The sequence below is a fragment of the Perna viridis genome, chromosome 8 (assembly GCF_037379345.1).
Source record: "Perna viridis isolate PV_CMFRI_1.1 ecotype Kerala chromosome 8, ASM3737934v1, whole genome shotgun sequence".
Classification (NCBI taxonomy): domain Eukaryota; kingdom Metazoa; phylum Mollusca; class Bivalvia; order Mytilida; family Mytilidae; genus Perna; species Perna viridis.
This window is the reverse complement of record NC_142452.1, coordinates 23,864,734-23,884,795: the sequence shown is the minus strand read 5'-3', so window position 1 is coordinate 23,884,795 and position 20,062 is coordinate 23,864,734. Positions and strand designations below refer to the sequence as shown.

The following is a 20,062-nucleotide window of genomic DNA, read 5'->3' as shown; positions in this document are numbered from 1 at the left end:
GTTTCGGTATTTTATAGATATTTCCTCCAATCAAAAAAATGGCTGCAAGTGAGACAGAGAACCAAGGCTTGGTTGCCGGTGGAGAGGACAGCGACCAACTTATCATTAAACCTTTGTAAGGGCTGTGTAGATTTTTGTTATCTTTTTCTAAATGATAAGATTGAGCTGTTTCACCAATCTTCATTATAACTCTTAAATCAACTTGCATCATGCATGTACCATACTGCCTACTGCCAGTACTGGGGCCAGACTCGCCAGAGCCTTTTTGCCTCTTGTCGTGTCTTGAATCTTTGTGACTGTGATCACCATTATGCTTACTTGAATATAAAAGATTTTATCTTCAATTTCAACTTTTTTAACTTATATTACTGTTTACGAGATTGTTATTGGAGTCAAAATTATGAAAATAGCTTCTTCTCTCATAGGCTAAGTCAAAACTCATATTAGAATAATGCAAAATATGTTTTTAACCACAGTTAACTTGTCATTACAGAGGCTCGGGACAAGAAGTTGGTCGATCATGCCATATATTACAGTTCAAAGGGAAAAAGATAATGGTAATTTGTAGTTACTCCTGTTAACTATGTTGTAACATGTATATGTATGTCTTGAATGTTTATTGAAAACATTTTTTTTTATCTGATAGCCTAATCTGAAACATATAAAAAATATCCTATCTGCATGTTAAGATATTTGCAAAATTTCATCTAATTTTTACAAATATTTATTCATGTTAAGCCAAATAAAAAAATAAGTGTGTTTCTGGTTTCCCAACCGACCCTATTTTTTAAAGGCGAATTGCCGACCCTAGCATTTTTTTCGGCAAAAATTGGAAATTTGGGGAGTTACTCGGATATCATTCCAGCATTTATATATTTGGATCGCACTGGGCTTTGCCAATACTTACCTGAATAACCAAGTCGTTATTTTACGATACCTACGATTACTCCCTTGACAATTGAAACGGATACAGAGAAGGGTTATGCCAATGTTTGACAGAAACAGATATTCTCTCTTGTTATACAATTGTCTTGACACCTGGTCATAGTTGAATGACCAAAAACAATTTACGACTGAAACCAATCAAATGTAATTAGACCAGGTGGTCGTGACTCACAATATCATCATGGGAGATGTCAATCAGATGTAAATATATTATTGAGCCAATCAAAACTCATAATCTGGTCAAAGGTAAACACAATCATGACCATGTGCATGTGGCTATGTACAGGCTTCACAGCCCTTTTAAACTATATGATGCAATCAGAATCGGATTTACCTTATAACAGAATAAATTAAATCCAATTAACAATGATTATTCCATCAGGAAGTGTATAAAACATTTCGAAATGCAAGAACTGATAAAAGAAAATGGATGACATTTGTTTACACTTTTTTGGCAGGAAAATAGGGATTCCCAAAATGTAATTGAAGAAATACTGACGACATTAAGTAATAATGGTTCTAAAATCAAGTAGGAGTACAAGGGATAATCTTAAAGGAACATAATTAATGGTCCATAATAGTTTGCTAGAAATTTTATCACCTGATAAAAGAATCCAGTTGAAAATTTATAGACAAAAAATCAAATCATAATTTTAGATAAATTTAATTAGACCACAAAGGATAAGGGTCAACATGTCTATATGTGCATAGTAATATAAAATCCTTGATGGAAATAAAACACCTATTTCTGGAGAAGTACTTTATTATTTTGCATATAAAAAATGACTAATGGCTTTAGATCGTGACTAAGACTAGAGCTAAAAACCTGCTGTATACATGCATCAAGAGTGTTTCTTGGGTACATGTATGACATTATTGGGGTTATTTTGTTGAATTGACAAAGATAACTCATCAGTCGACTAACTAAGTGTCATATCTTAAAAAATACAATAAATTTTTTTGGCACCCATTTTGGCTCTAATTTTTGAAAATTAGCAGGTAGCAAATGTTGCGGGGTAAATGTTGCAGGCCGCATCCAATCTACAAGTTACAAGTCTCTTGGCAGTAAAATTCTTTAAATGTAACCACATGGATAATAGAAAAGAAATCATGGTTATAAATGAAAACACTATGTAGCACATACATCACAAATTATATCATATTTCATTTACCCTATTTATGAAATCTTAAAGTTCTCCAAATTTAAAAATATTGAGTACTTCTTGTATTAAATCATTATTTTGATTATGATCTTCCTACGTATTTGATTTAAATGCTGCTGATGAGCGGTTCCTCCTTTAAACACATATACAGCAAATTGAAATTTACAATGTATAAAACAGGTATTCTTTTTGTATTTAGACTAACAATGGCTATTTTTTTAATTAAAAAAAAAGAAAGAAAGAAAAAAAAAAGAAAAGCCTACCTATCAACCTTATTTTTTTCAGATTTGAAACAGGAAACACACATACGTTTTTATTTGGCCTTAGCTAGTGCAGTTGAGGTCTTGTTGCAAAGTAATCAAGTCTGAAGAACAGTTGAAATTAACACTTCAGTGTATCCTAAAGAAAATATATTCCCATATAAAGGGTTATAAGACTTATTTGTACATGCAGATCTTAATGAATAATGAATGATGTTCAGTAATTACTTCTACTGTTGCTTTAGGAAAAAAAGGGCAGGTTACGTACTGGACCCCAATCAAACCCTTTCCAATTTGAAAAATTGTTGTTAATGAAGGTCCTAATGACTGATTCATTTCCGATCAATTACATATATGAGACTAATTAAATGTATGGATGCATATACATGTACATGTAGTATCATTAGTTCTGAAATAACTTATATTACACATATTAAACATTAACAACAGTGTAAAATTTATATGAAAAATATGTTTAGGATGAGGGTTTCCTCGTCATTCATTGAACACCAATGGGTAGCCACGGAATGACATTTTCATCACGGTGGGGTTGTTGTCTCTTTGACGTATACTCCATACCTATTCTCATTATTACATGTATATGCTTTCTAAAAGAATACTTAATATACTTGCATTAGATATTTCATAAGTATTTAGCAAAATATAATTGGTGAGTATTTCTTCTTACAGCTGGATTGTGGTATTCATCCTGGATTACATGGAGTTGCCTCCCTTCCTTACTTAGATCTGGTTGATGTCGAGGATATTGATCTATTACTTATTAGTCAGTAAGTACTTTGACCAAAGAAATGTTTTTTCTGAACCCAAACTTTATATGAAAGTGAAAAGCTATAAATGATTCTTATTCATAACTGATTTCTACTACATAATTATATCCCTGCTCAACAATTGGGTGGTATATTGGAATCGCCTTGTCTATCCATGTGTTCTTTTATCTGACCGAATTTCATGACAATTATCTTGACTCCCAATGGATACTTTGATTTCAAATAGCTATATATAGATAACATAAACATTGAAAGTGATTTTAGTTAAACCAGGCTTAAATAGACATACAACTTGACCATGTAGGAAAAACTTTGGAGGGAGCAAAATGTCTATTAGCATTGGGTTCTGGGTCTTTCCTGTGTTACATACTTGTTATACAATTTATGCGTACTAAATCACCTAACTTCTCATACTGTTGATTAAATATCATATTTATTGTTTTGCTTATAATGTTTGGTTTTATTTTTCAGTTTCCATTTAGATCACTGTGGTGCTTTACCATACTTTCTAGAGAAAACAGCATTTAAAGGACGTTGTTTCATGACCCATGCCTCAAAAGCAATTTATAGATGGCTGCTTTCAGATTATGTTAAAGTCAGGTAAATTTAAGACAAAACATTTAAAATAAGAGCTAAATCAATTCCAGCAGTTCTAAATTTATTAAGTTAACAATTAACTTGTACATGTAAGAATTAAAACTATGTTAAATAATTTGTAAGTTTTCTACACAGGTATATTAATAGTTTTTAGATTTCAAATTACCCATGCAGTAGGAGATTAGAAAAAAAATTACACCAGATTCTTAATGTCAGTTTTATTGCAAGAAAATTGTCTTGATTAATGAGTTTTACATTTAGTAATAATTAAGAATAACAAATATCTGATAATTCACAATTAGAATGCTGGTATTTAACTCCTGCAGGGAACACTTTCTGTGCTCTGGTGAAACATTTGGTTTCTGCACTCATTTTTTTTTTGGTTATTCTCTCTTTCCATTTAGTTATCATATAATATTTGTGATATGAATGTTATTGATCTATTATTTCAGTAACATTGCCACAGAAGATATGCTGTATGCTGACAGTGATATTGAAAAGAGCATGGATAAAATTGAAACTCTTAATTTTCATCAGGTATGTAATTGCTAAAAAATGCTAGAATTTGAGGGAGGATAGATTAGAACATAGATCATAGCACCTGAGCCTTGATGACAGGTTGATTTTTTAGCTGTTTAGTTTGGAGAATTCAAATTAAACTATAAAACATATCATAACCAGTATTTTTCTGACAGGGTCCATTCACTTAATCTTAATCAAAACATTGTTATACCCCCCACAAACAGTTTGGGGGTATATATGTTTCACCATGTCTGTCTGTCCAATTATTTGCTAAGCAGCTTGCAACATCGTTATGAAACTCTTTGGGATCATGCAATATAACCATATGAAGATATGCATACTGTCAGAATTTTCCGGTTTTTATGTTTGGACAAAAATGGCTGTTGAACTTAGGTATTTTTCAGAAAAACTTGGTCTGATACATTGAGCACTACTCTTGCTAATTTATCATATTGAGATGTGCATACTTTCATGTTAGGACATAAATCATAGGAATGATGGCTATTGAACTGCGGCATTTTTCAGCAAAAATTGGTCCGACGCATTTGTCCGCAACTCCTCCTCCATGACTTGCTACGTGCAGGATTGTTACAAAACTTAATGGGCCGTTAAATTACCATATTGGGGTGTGCTTATTGTCAGGAATTTATTTTAGAAAAAAATTGTGGAAATGATGACCATTGGAACTGAGGCATATTTCAGCAAAACTTTGTCTGATGTGTTGTCAGCAACTCCTCATTATTTACTTGCAGGATTGTTGTGAAATTTATTGGAGTGTTAGATTACCATATGCAGATGCACATATTGTCACAATTATTATGTTTGGACAAAAATTATAGAAATGACGGCCATTGGACTTACTTGTTTCTGAGCAAAAATTGGCCTGATATGTTCTTTAAAAAATAAAAAGAACTAGTACTGATTGCTGTATGGAGTTGGTTGTTCTAGAAATTGCAGCAAATTGAGTGTCAAAAGTGTTAGATTATCCACCATAAAAAATGTGTCCACATTAATCCCCAAATATACAAGTCTCAACAGGCTACTGGGGGTATTAGTCCCGTTAGAGGCAAAGTTTAGTTACTTTTGTGGGAATTATATGAGTTGTGGAGTGTGAACCCATCAACAATGATAATGTCACAATATCAAACTAGGCTCTACAAAATAATCTTACTTTCCCGAAAAGAACCAACCAATCAGAAAATTTGTTACAAATAATTTTTTTTTTTTTTTGGCTTAAACGATTCATGTTTATTTTACTTGTAGGAAGTAGATGTTAATGGGATCAGATTTTGGTGTTACACAGCAGGACATGTTCTTGGCGCTGCTATGTTTATGATAGAAATTGCTGGAGTCAAGGTAAGTAAAATAAAATACTTATTTTATTTAACTCAAAGTTTTCCGTCAAAAACTTAAATTTTTTTTGGAGGATGTTGACGAAGTTTTTTAAGGCTACAGACCACCAATATCATTTCCCATAGGCTCCAATGTTAATTTCACTAAGTTCAATGTGTTATGAAGCTTCTACCTTCAGTTAAGCCTGAAGAAGACTATATATTACCTATATGCAGCATGTGTACACTTACAGCTCTGAAAATATCATAGGATGTTTACTACCTTGCAGTGCAACACCCATTCCTAGAAGTTAATGAGCTAAAAACTGGAATTTCCCTACATTTCACAAAAAGTGGTTTTTCATGAAGAACTTATAAAATATTTAACTTGAGTCAGTTACAATGTATATTTTATGTACAAAGAAAGGAGGAAAGTATAATTAGAACTCTCCTAAAAACAAGTTCACTTTTGCATACATTCTAAAAGCTCATTGGTTGAATAAATGGCATGTAACTTCAAACTCCTTTCAAAAAGAGAGACCCAGCCCTATAGTGTGCAAGTAAATTTGTTATTTATACAATTTTGAAATTTTCTGTCAATCAGTTTGTCCATTTGTCCTTCCACATTTTTTTGGTTACAATTTTCTCTGTGACTACATTTTACTTATCACATCCACCTGATCATGCTGATATTTTGTTGGAAGCCTTATACATGTATAGGTATGCCATTTTGTGGATTTTATATCAGAATGAAGCAACATCAGATTCCTGAGTGTCATGTAGGGAGGTTTGCTCACAATTTTTCTAGTTTATTTTTGAAAAATATGAGTAATATTATCAAGTTTACTATGATCAAGCAGATAATATATTTTATGTACATTATTTTATACTCCAGGTTCTATATACAGGAGACTTTTCCAGGCAGGAAGACAGACATTTAATGCAGGCAGAAATTCCAAATGTTCATCCAGATATTTTAATTGTGGTAAGACTTTTTTATTACGCTTCCGAAGGGGGCATAAATGGCTGTTTTATCAACTGGGTCCTGCATACCTATAGGCAAAAAAAAAACATCAGTATCCGTTTTGAGACATGTAAAATCGGGAGCTTAAAAACAGTGTAATGGCAGCTTCATTTTTATATACTTGGTAAATGCAATTGAGGACCACACCAGTCTAGGAAACATTAACTAGCTTCAATGATTAAATACAAATCGAATCTTAGTTTTTTCTACGATAGGGATGGTCAAAACATGGCACCAGAATGTTTACGAAAATTACGTAATCGATACAGGACAATTCGTCCCAAAGACATTTCGGACCATGGCAACCCACAGTTTCTTACCAAAACTGGACATTTCGGCCCATACATGTTTTAGACCATAACAATAGGATATTGCACGAGGACAATAAAAACCATATATCATTACACATTTTACCAATAACAAAAAATTATGACATGATTAAGGTGTTTGAATTTATATGATTTTTTGGGAGCGTTTAAGGTTTCACCTTCCTCATCCTAAAACAGTAAAACACTATTCACAACAAGGTATAATTTTATGATGTTTTGTCTTGATGGATTTATTATACCATACTATTGTTCAAAGTAGTTTTACCTATTATTGTGCGAGGGGCTTAATGAAGGATACAAATTTAGTTAGAGAAGCATTGTCTGGAATAAATTTGGAATTGGTGTGTCATTGTTCTCCAAATATTTTCTGGTTTGTTTTTTGTTTGTTTTTTTTTCTGCATCAACTTTCTGCAAATTTGTATCATTTAGATTAGATTGTTTGTATCTGTGTCTAAAACATAATATTGATACTTAAAGCTGTATTAGCTGACAAATCTGTTCAGTTTTAATTGTACTGAATTTTGCTGATTCAAGATCGATTACTCTGACCTAATTATTTTTCGCCTTTACTTCCGGAGATTGCTGACAGGATATTCACCTGGGTTAAAAATACTTTAACCTTTGTAAAAAAATAACAATAAGGGATACACAGGTAAGCACATGTCTTGTTTTCATTTCATCTACTTCTTGATTAGTTTTCAAATAAATAATGATCATATTTGAGCCACATTATGTCACAATAGGTAAATTTCAAAAAGGATCCTTGCATTATATTCAAACTTTTTTCTTTTATGGCTAGAGTCCGTCGGTCTTCTTTACCGTTGAATAACTACTTTCGCTTTGCAATCAGATTTGTTTTTAAAGAAGCGACTGTTAAAGCACATGTGTGGATTAAGGTCACAAGAAGTTACATGCATACAGATTTATCTAGGTCGATTTTTTGTCTTGCAAGGCAATAAATATATAGACACCTATTTCATGTATTTAATGCATTTTACTTGTGGATTTCAAATGAAGTTACACAGAAAAAGTACAATTTAGTAGAAATGATTCAAAGTTAAGGTATATTTCAACAGAAACAAAAATTTACGAAAATGACAGCTAATGCAGCTTTAAGAAGGGACTAATCTTAACATCGAAATGATGTAATAGTAGTCTTTAGTTTGAGTAATGAAAACTGCTATTCACAACTTGTTGAACCCAACTTTCCTTTGTAAAGTCAGTGTAGCACAAAAGAATACATTGAATTTCTGTTATTTGGATATATTGCAGTCCAAACGTATACATTATAATGAATAAGTGGTAGGTGAATGATGTGAGAATGGAAATAGAATATATTTCCTTTTTATTTACTCCCTGTACACCAGTCAGGTGGTGATGTAAGGGTATTGTGTAAAATCCTGACTACCAAAAACAAATAAAAAAAAGATTATATGCAACTTTTTTTGGTTATTTTTTTAAACATATTTATTTTCACAGGTTATGAAACATTAGGTATTTGCAAAAATTTCACATTTCAAAAGTACTACATTTACAGTGAAACTGCCTTTTGATTGCAGGAATCTACATATGGTACACACATTCATGAAAAGAGGGAAGACAGGGAGGCAAGATTTACTGGACTAGTCCATGATATAGTCAGTAGGGGTGGAAGGTGTCTTATACCTGTGTTTGCCCTTGGTAGAGCACAAGAACTATTACTTATATTAGGTAAAGAGTGTTGCTTTCTTTCTTGAGCATACAATGAATGTACATGTAAATTCAAATTTTAATGTAATCACTCCAGCATTGAATTGAATATATTTATACCAAATAATACCCCCACTCAATGAGTGGGTGGTATTATACACATACTGCCTGCATTTGAGGGTGGTATTATACACATACTGCCTGCAATTGAGGGTGGTATACTGGATTACCACACGAAGGAAGAATATCGCCCGAGACGTAGTACAATTCACTGGGTTTCTTTGGCGTCCTTGTTTGCTATGAGTTCATTAATTGCATCTTCATTAACCTCGGCAAAAGCCATTGTAACTGTCATCTGGTGCTTTTGCTTTGGGCGGAAATAGAAAATGTACAGTAATACCGGACTGCGCAACAGTTAGGACAAGATGCATTTCCGGTCAGAGTGGGTGGTATACTTGAATCAAGGGTAGTATACTCGAATCAAGGGTGGTATACTCAAAGGAAGGGAGGTATACTGGAATACTACTTATCCTTTTATCCAATCAAAATTCTAGAATTTAATGTGAAGTATAATATACTAGATTACCACACAAAGGAAGCATATGTCTGGAGACGAAGTCGAGGGTCATATTCTTTTCTGAATGTTGTGATCTGGTATACCTCTCTCAACTACAGGCAGTATGTGTTATGTTATACTGGATATAGTTAGGTTTGTGTAAGATAATTCTCTAAATGATTTGATGCACTGTTCTTTCATAGAATCTGGCAAAGCAATTTCACTCCTCTTTGCACAGTTGTTGTGTCTTCTTTGCACCCTTATTTACAAAAAGCACTGATATCAACTTCCTGTTTCATGGGACTTTGCCATGTTTTATAACATGGAATGATAAAGAAAATTTTCAACACAAAAATTTTGACTCCCAAAGGATGGATTGATGTAATAAATTTAGTGTGTGGGTTTATATAAATGAGATAAACTATTTTGAATGCTCTCCGATATAAAGTTTCTTTATGAGTGAGAGTATGCCTATCACAACAACGTGCGCAACTTCTTCTTGTATCTATTCTTACATGAAAAATAGTAAGATATAAGACTCATTCATTTCTCATTATTTTATTTTTCATATGTATATATAGTTTTGAGCAATGAAGGAATTTCATTACTTTGTAGATGAATACTGGAGTAATCACCCAGAGTTACATGACATTCCTATTTACTATGCTTCATCATTAGCCAAGAAATGTATGACAGTTTACCAGACCTACATCAATGCAATGAATGACAAAATCAAAAGACAGATCAGTATTAGTAACCCATTTGTCTTCAAACACATCTCAAATCTCAAGGTTTGTTTTGTTTTCTGACATGTTTTCTGAGGTTTGAACAGAATTCCACTTTAAAGATAACCTGGATCTAAAGTTCAGTGTTTGCTAATGCTATCACTTGGTGTTTACAGCTTCCTTCATCACAAATTTGAAGAGTAAAGGCTGCATTTTCCTGTCATAAAAATACCTTTTTTTACAGTCAGGTATCTATATATGAGAGTAGTACATGTATGACTCCCTGGAGTCTCTTTTTGTCCCCTTTCTGCAAATGCCGAAGGATTCTTAGGTTTGCACTCTGTCTGTCGTCCCGTCTGTCTGTCAGTCCGTCAGTCACACTTGGTTACCCGGACTGTAATGCCTCATCCAATTGATTTTATATTTGGGTGTATAGTCTTATCATAACAAGTTACAAGTTAAGTTTGAATGACGTTATGGTTGAACGATTTTTACAGAAGTTATGGCCCTTGGACATAGAAAATTTCATGAAATTTTATGTTTTCTGGACTTTTTTTTGTAATGCCTCATCCAATTGTTTTCATATTTGGTATATAGTCTTATCATGACAAGTTACAAGTTAAGTTTGAATGACCTTACGGTTGAATGATTTTTACGGAAGTTATGGCCCTTGGACATAGAAAATTTCATGAAATTTTATGTTTTCTGTACTTTTTTTTGTAATGCCTCATCCAATTGATTTCATATTTGGTATATAGTCTTATCATGACAAGTTACAAGTTAAGTTCGAATGATGTTACTGTTGAATGATTTTTACAGAAGTTGTGTCCGTTGGACATAGAAAATTTCATAAAATTTTATGTTTTCCAGACTTTTTTTGTAATGCCTCATCCAATTGATTTCATATTTGTTAGCTTGTCATATCATGACAATTTACAAATTAAATTTAAATATTATTGCAGCAAAATTGTTTATATGGAACTTATAGCCCTTTGACATAGAAAATTACATACAATTTTATGTTTCATTATTTTGATGCAAATTGCTGCTGTCATTCTAGAGTTATTTGCCCTTTAATTCATAATAACAAAGTTTTTTTTTTCAACTTTCCAGGTGATAGAAAGAGAATGTCTTTATGCAGCTTTCTGTAATGCAAAAATGTTATTATCTACTGTAAAATGAAGCTCAGGTTTGATTTTGATGGAATTTGCTTTTGCTGTTCAAGAGTTATTTTCTCTTGATTGTTAAAAAATAACACCATCCATTGTTAGTTCACATATATAAAAAAAATCTCATAAAGTCAATGAGTTCAAAGGCCGAAAGGGGACACTGTATTGCATCAGTAATACTGTCAGAATGCTTGTTCAATCCTAATTTTAATGTTTTTTTTCTGAATATTGACATGTATTTATAATATGCTAATCTCTCCTTCTTTATAACCATATTTCTGTTCAACACTTCAGGATTTTTAATTGTTATACATACTAATTTGTTAAATACAAGAAATGTTTATTGTACCTCCATTAAACAAGAGTATAGTAATTTGGAACCACCTTCTCCATCCAACTGTTTCTCCAATTTTTGTTAAAATTACCTCCTCTCCTAGGATGGGTTATTCAAATTTGGTGTGTGACTTTGCATGGATGGGAAATAAGTTGTAAACAATTTTGGTTGCTGTCCAACTTCATGTACAGTTTGGTTGTATATAGCATTACAATGCATGCAACTTAATATTGATACTTAAAACATGTTTACAAATCCAGAAACACTGTTGCATAGATGCGTTTCTCAAAATGATTGAATACACCTACTCTGAACTATTGGATGGTATTATATAAGAATCACCATGACTGTATGTCTTGCTTCCTATAGTCTGTCTGTCTGAATTATGTCTTAGTTATCTTGGATACTACTTACCTAATTGATTTCAAATTTGGTATCTAGATCTAGCTTCATATTGATTAGAACACATTGTTAGGAATACTGGCTTCAGTCTTATATTAGCTTCCTGTTTGTAACAGGTCTTATGGTTTTAAATGCTTTGAGAAGTTACTGTCAAATATATTGGCTTCCTTTGGCATGGGTGATTTGATATTGGTTTGCAGCATTGCTTTAATGAGTTGTATGTTGTTAATAATTTTGATTGCTGCTAGTTACCAACTTCCAGTTAAAATAGCTCACTGATTTTTATTGAACTTTTTTATGTATATTAGAGTATGGAACATTTTGAGGATATTGGACCATCAGTAGTTCTGGCCAGCCCAGGTATGATGCAGAGTGGTCTATCCAGGGAACTGTTTGAGAATTGGTGTACAGACAAGAGAAATGGATGTATAATTGCTGGTTATTGTGTGGAAGGTACACTTGCTAAGGTACATTTTATACTATAAAAACAAAGTTTTTTTTGTTGTTGTTAAATTGGTGGTGGGGAGACTTGAATTCATTTTCTTGCTTTTTGTCGAGAGCAAAAACAAAGGAAAAAAAATGGCACTGAACTTAAAATTTGATGCCCTTGCTATTATACAATGATTAGAAATAATATGACATCATAACATATTGTTAATATAGATGCAAAAAACGTGTCGTAACTGTGCAAACACTATTAAGACAATACAGTACCACTGTTAGATAATAGTAAATACTCTGGAGATCAATTATTCATTAATAAACTAAAGTTCTCTCTGAAAAGGTTCAATGTATCTTTTGAAAGGTATGCATATTTAGTAATTAATGTGTAACACTAGTCATTGCTTTAAACAACGAAAATTGATACCCGCAAATATGTCCAAAACTTGACAGAATCTGATAAGATTAGCAACAGTGAAAATTGATACATTAACAGTAGTTGGTATACAATAACAAAATCACTATTTCACACTGAACATATGAAGTATGTACTTACATAGTGCCAGCTGAAATGCAGTTATTCATAAATCAGGATGTATACATGTATTTTTCTGGAGCAAAACTGTATGTTTACTGAAGAAAAAGTATAAGACTTGCATCATAAAGCTTTTAATTTATTTTCCAGCATATACTCTCAGAACCAGAGGACATTGTTACTATGTCAGGTGCCAGGTTACCACTCAAATGTTCTGTAGATTATATCTCATTCTCAGCCCATACAGACTACAAACAGACCAGTGAATTTATAAGGACACTCAAACCTGCTCATATTGTAAGTTTTAAGTACTAATCCATAAAAAATTCAGACACTGCCAATTGTACAAAATTCAAAAGGTGAAGTAATTTCCATTGAACAATCAATGCTTTTGGGTCTAAATACACCATATTTTTATTTAGTTATAGTTCTATCTGCATACAGATCCTGATTTTGAAGAAAACCATACAGTCATGTCCTAGTTAAATCAACCAAATCAAGAAAGATAACTCTTGAAAAGTTTCTATTCATAAGCTATATGACTTTATTTCAAAACTGCAATAACTACTTTTCAAACTATGTGTAAGACTGATTATGCAGTCTGTAACTGTTTTTGAATTAGCAGTATTGATTAGCATATACAATGTATGTGTCTGATATTAGTAAAATGACTGCTACTTGATATTTAAATATAAAAATGTAACAATACCAAATATAGAAACATGGGGAAATTGTGAGACTACACCCAGATCAATGAAAGGAAACACATGTAGAACAAATTAACACAAAAAAACTTCAAAACATACAACACTCCATTAGGGCCTTGAAAATAAAGAAATGTTTACATGTATATCTTTTCATATACAAATTTAAATTTATCTTTTTTTATACCCCCTGCTCAATGTACCAGGTATTGAGCAGTTGTCATATCTTTTTGTCTGTCTGTCTGTCTGTCACATGTTTTTCCATAAATGCTTAACAATACTTGAAAATTTTTAAGAATGCTTTTTTTCAGTACAACTATTATTTTGACAGGTTTCATTTACAATGATGAGTTTATGCCCTTTGTCACTTTGAAAATTGGGAATATGGATATTTGTTTAGCTGATCTGTAGTTTTTATTGTTTATCTTTAGGTATTAGTCCATGGAGAACAGAATGAAATGTCTAGGTTAAAGGCAGCTCTGGTACGAGAGTATGAGGATGACACAGAATATCAACCACAGGTCCATAATCCAAGAAATACAGTACCCGTGGAGCTCTACTTCAGAGGAGAGAAAATGGCAAAGGTTGGTTTCATAATCTATATATCCATGTTAAATTGTTTTTGTTAAAAATTTATTTTCATATGTAAAAATTTGTGTTAGCAGACATTAAACGATCTGCCAAACATGTGCCAAAACAAAAATGAATATAGAATGGTGTGTATTCATTTCTAATTTATAATTTTCTTCATTGAAAAAAGAAAGATTGTTGTTTTATTGTAAATGTACTACAAGAGTAATCAAGGGAAGCAAGATTCTAGCGGAAATGAAAAGAATGTAATCCAGGGACAAAGACCAGACATGGAAAACAGACACACACAACAAAGAACATAAAATAACCAAAATAATACATACAAAGTAACAAAAGTAAATGAGCAACTCAGACTCCACTAAAAACTGAAAGCATGGACTAGGTGAACCTGATAGGGTAAGCGTCCTCTGCTTTCCTAGAAACACCCACCGAGTTGCTCATAAAAAATCAAGTCCAGGGTAGACGAAAGAGGAAAAGAAAACTATGAAAAATTGAACAAATCAGTTTTCATGGTGCAGATAGATACACTGAGTTAAGTGAATAGTTCAAGCTTAAAATCAAATGGATTTGTATGACCTTTTAGTTATATTCAGGGGACATGTAATGCTTTGAAATTGTTAGGTATCTTATGTGCACAAACAATTTTAAAGCAATGGTTTTTCTTTTACCCAAAAACTGATCTCACATATCTCTTACATTACAGGTTGTTGGAAGTTTAGCTAAAGACCAATCAAAGCTTGATAATAAGAGGATATCTGGTATTTTGTTGAAGAGAAATTTTAATTATCATATTCTGGATCCATCAGATCTTTCAAGTAAGTCAATAATAACCAGTATGACTTCTGTGGACTTTCATTAATGAGCATTACAGTGCTTGAAATGGTAATCTTCAGGGAATAAAGTTGGCATTTTCTTGATAGACTGACCATAACCTGATGAACTTAGGTAGTTTAATTGGAAAAGGATTTAAATTTCCTAAAAGATAAAGATTTAGATACCTATCAATTAAAATGAAATTTAAATCTCTTTGTCCAGCTAACAACCAAAGGTATCACACCAGAATCGGTCATTCAGTCAAGCACAGACCAACTAATCCCCAAAAATTAAATATTTTATTAGCTTTATTTTTATTTATTCTGTTTGGAGTTTCAGGGTTTTCAGTAAGTGCCGGTGACCGACGATTTCACTGTCTATTTTGACATTGGCGCTGGCTATTTTGTTGCTCAAAAAAAAAAATTAAATGAAGAAAAAATATTTGGTTATTTCAGGTTTCATACATAAAAAATTGTGTCAGAAACCTTTGATTACGGTGTTTATTGTAATGCAGATTAGTTTCCTTGATTAATTCATTTTTTTGTTGTTGTCGTGATCGGCAGTACGAATGAATAGACAAACTTTAATCATGGTTAATTCGGCGCTTTTGTAATGGGCGTGATCTGTTTTTTTTTCAAACCCAGTACTGATTCCGTATCACGGATTCCGTATGTGGGAAATTTTAGAATCAGTTCAACTTTTCCTGTCATCATGGACCAAAGCATGTCACAGTGCAAGTACAGAAAAATATCATATTATTTTACTAAAAAAAAGTGATAGATTGTGTGTATAAACAGATGTCAACATCTTTCAATGACTTTACGTTATCTTTTTAGTGTGATCAGACTGATCTCTTTTGCTTCTCATAAAAAAAAAATCACATAAATTTTCAAATTTAAGCAAAATGGGATAAAAAATTGGGAATATTTGCATCAAGAATAAGTGATCAAAATTTTTTTTTTTTTTTTAATTTTACAAGTACAAGTGCAACACAGCCTAGATGCCACCTTCTGCACTCTAGATTTTCAAAATTTTCCCGTACACCCGCCTACTGATCACGGTGCCACCTATTTTTAATTTTCTCCCACCTACTTTAAAACTTATTGAGAACCCTGGAGTTTGAATTTGTAGACATTAGTTGAGCTTCATAAGTTTCTCACAAAAGCCTTGCATTCTGTTATGAATTTGAATTTGTGGATCCTTCCACAGTATCAAACAAATGATTTGGATAAAACTAAGCTTTTGTCTTGATATGAAATCATAGTAAACCACATTTCAAGACTTATGAAAAATTAACAAAAAACAAGTGATACTAAATCATATACTGTAAAAGCACATTTATTCATCGATATCAATTTTCGTGGATATCAAATAGTTGATTCGTGGATTCTTTTATTCCCTCGTAACAAATAAACAAAAAATGTGTATTTGTCAGGAATTTAATTTCATGGTTTTAGTCAACCATGAAATCCACAAAAATCAGTACCCCATGAAGATAAGTACTGTCACAGTATATTATTTTAAATGTGGGATATTTTCGTTGAACATGTATGTCATTTATTTATACATGAATGTGATTTTTTTTCTATCTTGAATTTTCACCAAAGAAAATCTCACTTGCTGCACTCTGGTCCAAAATGGTTCGATAATTGATAGTTCAATGGATATGTACTTTTCTTCTCTTTCCAGACTATACTGATCTAGCAATGAGTACAATTACACAGAGAATCAGTATAGGTTATACTGGTACCCTACCACTGCTTAGATATTACCTACAACAGTTATCTGGAGACCTGGAACAATGTGAAATGGGTGGGAAACCAGCTCTCAAAGTTTTTAAGTGTATCACTATAACGTTTGAGGCAAGAATGGTGATTGTTGAGGTTAGTGAAAACTGACGTCATATGAAAACATAACTTTGTTTCTAATGAAGTCTAGTTGTAATATATATACTGGTTTACGTAAGTACAATTAAGAGCTTATTAGAATCATCTGTTCTGATGCACTATGGTTTTCAATGCCCAAACATCTGGAACATATCATTTCATTACAAAAGTTAAAATTTTGAAAGTTCCCACCTAATTTCAAATTAAACTTTAGGTTTACACTGAATTCATTTTCTCTCAGTACATGTAGGATTTTTTTATTTCCATTTCTCTTCAGTGGATGGCTAACCCTGTAGCAGACATGTATGCTGATGCTGTAATGACTGTTGTGCTCAGAGCTGAATCAGACCCTATGCCACAGAAAAGTTAGTATTTGATTCTTGTTTCTATATTCAAAGGAAAAAAATGTATTTCTTGTTTCTTCATTTGTTGACTGAACAAAGAACTTTTAAAATTGTCAGCGGATACAAGATTAACCTTAACTTTTTTTTTCATATTCCAAGACAAAACATTGACTTCATTGTCAACAAATACATTAAATTGTGACAATAGTTAACATGAAGTTTGTGATTCTCGGGCCAAACAGTGAGGGAGGGAGCCATTTCATATGTGTTTAATTGTACTGCCCTAAAAAAGTGATGATGGTGTTTTTCACATTGTTATGATGGAAAAAAAATTATGAGGAAGGTGCATTTTTAAATCACATGACCAAAAACAGAAATCAGGTATAATTCTATCTGTGCACAATGCTTTTAACTGCTTTTAATTCAACTTTATGGATGGTCTTGTGGTATCATGCTTGCCTTGGGTGTTGGAGCTTGTGGGTTAATTCCATGGCCAAGTCACACCAAAGACTTCTTCAGTAAGCACATGGTGTTTACAAGTTAAGAGTGACTGGTTGGCTAGACGTCAGAATAATGTGTCCAAGTGTGGTGACGTGCCTACATACATGCTGTTGCTTATGTGAGCTAGCACATTTAAATATCCTTTATGTTTGAATAGTACATAGTAGGGTTTGTTCTATTAACATCAAACATTCTCATCATGGGAAACATTACTACCAAAATCTATTGATCCTTGGGACCCATTTTCTATATGTTTACATTGTAGATGTACCGCCAGCATTGAAGGTAGATAAGGGACATGTACAGGAGTGTTTGTTAGAGATGTTAGGGGACATGTTTGGATCCAATGCCATCAGTAAACTCATCAAGAATGACAGAATGACAGTGACAGTTGATAATAAAACGGCCATTATCAACATTGAGTCTTTGGTATGTGGTAAAACAAGTTTAATCTGATACAGTTGTTACAAATGATTTTTTAAGGAATATTTGCATTTTATTTGTTACACGCTGTAACAATCTCCCCGAGGAATCCAGAGACTTTTTTTGGGTTTCCTGTAAAATTGACAAATGTCATTCACACTGATAATGAGGTTATACAACAAATCATCTGTCATGTTACAAATGATTGGGTACTGCCTGTCTAGAAAACATTCTGATTGTATGTTTTATCAAATAATTGAAAGAATTTGATGATTGTCAATACCATTTAATTTGAAAATATCATTAGTAGAAAGTACTTTCACTTTCATTCCCCACTATGAAGTTGGGATATACACTAGTGAGCATATTAATTTTATTTACATGGTGAAATGTTCATGTAATGAATTTTTTCTGCAATGCCTACCTAAAAATGCAAAAATGAAAGTAATGAGAGTGTAAACTTCCTAATATACATGAATTGCCATATCATAGCTAAATGTACCTTACCCTCTTTCTTTCCAGGATGTGACATGTGAAGATGAAACTCTACAACAGGTTTTACAAACAGCTGTTTCTAAACTGTGTCAAGCTTTGACACCATTGAAAGCAAATGCAGAGTTCCTACAAGTGTGATGCTATTCTAATTAGTTTAGAACATAAAATGGCAGCTATATCTTGGGATAGGGGTGGAATGCTTGCAGAGTTGACATAAAGTCGTCCGATTGTTAAGATGTTCAAAGACAGTACATGTGATATGGAAAGTATCTGATACATTTAGATTGATCTACATGTAGGTTGTACTTCAATGTAATACATGCATAACTCAACTAAATCACATGAATTTTTGCATGTACAAGATCTGGTAAAGATACATTTAAATGAAAAAAAAAATTCTGTATTTGATGATGATGTTTTAAAGAAAATGTGATCAAGTTGTCATCTAGATAAAAAGTATTTGATGAATTATGAATCATGAATTCTACATTGGTTTCCTTTGATAATTCACATCTTGCCTGCAATTTCGTATTTCTTCAAGTTACATTTAAATTCTTTTTGTCAAATGATACTCATTTAAATTGCATGCTTTCTGTGTACTCCTAACAATTTCCTTTAATGCAGGAGCATTAAATGTAAGAAGGATGTCAGTTGAAAGAAATTGTAAATCATAAGTTTTTGATGATCTTCATTTGAATACATAAGTTGATGTTCTGTACAAACTCGGTGTTACAAGTACATGACAAGAAAATACTAACAGCAGAAGTCTGATATAATTTCTAAATTATCAATACTGTAATTTGATTGGTTAAGAACTGGAAATCATGCCTGGGTTTCATGAAATTAATCTCAAATTTCCTCAAATCTTCATTTTCGGTCAATTTGATTGGTAAAATTTGTAGTAGAGGTCAGATTTTAATAAAATCTCAGTTTGAGAGTTTTTATGAAACCAGGTACAAATCAGATTTTTTTCTGCGCAAAAAGAGTCTCAATATTATGAATTTATTTTGTTGGCATTAAGCCACCCAGATTGTTGGAAGTTCTCTACATCATGTTATAAGAGCTTGTGACCAGATTGTTGACATTAAGCCACCCAAATTGTTGACATTAAGCCATCCAGATTGTTGGCATTAAGCCACCCAGATTGTTGACATTAAACCATCCAGATTGTTGACATTCAGCCACCCAGATTGTTGACATTAAGCCACCCAGATTGTTGACATTAAGCCACCCAGATTGTTGACATTAAGCCATCGAGATTGTTGACATTAAGCCACCCAGATTGTTGACATTAAGCCACCCAGATTGTTGGAAGTTCTCTACATCATGTTAGAAGAGCTTGTTAAGGTTTTGTACTATTGTTGTATAATCATTTTGTATATTTTGTCTTTGTTAATAAAGATCTCCAATGATGCACCATTTGTTATTAAAAAGAAATTCTGATGAAAATATTTAACTGAAATTGATTTTTTTTTTTATTTTATTACATCTACAT

The 20,062-nt window shown here is 32.4% G+C and overlaps 1 protein-coding gene across 1 annotated transcript; it reads left to right on the top strand.

Annotated features, from left to right (window-relative positions):
• The first annotated feature begins 19 nt into the window (after nucleotides 1-19).
• Nucleotides 20-19,983, top strand: LOC148609882 (cleavage and polyadenylation specificity factor subunit 3-like). The gene is made up of 17 exons (XM_088541369.1): nucleotides 20-115; nucleotides 494-557; nucleotides 3,059-3,156; nucleotides 3,628-3,756; nucleotides 4,206-4,290; nucleotides 5,539-5,631; nucleotides 6,502-6,591; nucleotides 8,519-8,669; nucleotides 9,820-9,995; nucleotides 12,143-12,301; nucleotides 12,961-13,107; nucleotides 13,946-14,098; nucleotides 14,809-14,920; nucleotides 16,608-16,801; nucleotides 17,082-17,169; nucleotides 17,915-18,078; nucleotides 18,595-19,983. The coding sequence occupies exons 1-17, from the start codon at nucleotides 39-41 to the stop codon at nucleotides 18,703-18,705; spliced, it is 2,091 nt and encodes a 696-aa protein (XP_088397495.1). The 5' UTR covers nucleotides 20-38; the 3' UTR covers nucleotides 18,706-19,983.
• The last annotated feature ends 79 nt before the right edge of the window (nucleotides 19,984-20,062 follow it).

Bases quoted from the DNA above. Each gene is read 5' to 3' on its own strand.
- LOC148609882 (XM_088541369.1), top strand. From the start codon at position 39: ATGGCTGCAAGTGAGACAGAGAACCAAGGCTTGGTTGCCGGTGGAGAG. The intron at 6,592-8,518 runs GTAAGACTTTTT...TTTTGATTGCAG, and splicing joins ATCCAGATATTTTAATTGTG to GAATCTACATATGGTACACA. The intron at 16,802-17,081 runs GTTAGTGAAAAC...ATTTCTCTTCAG, and splicing joins CAAGAATGGTGATTGTTGAG to TGGATGGCTAACCCTGTAGC.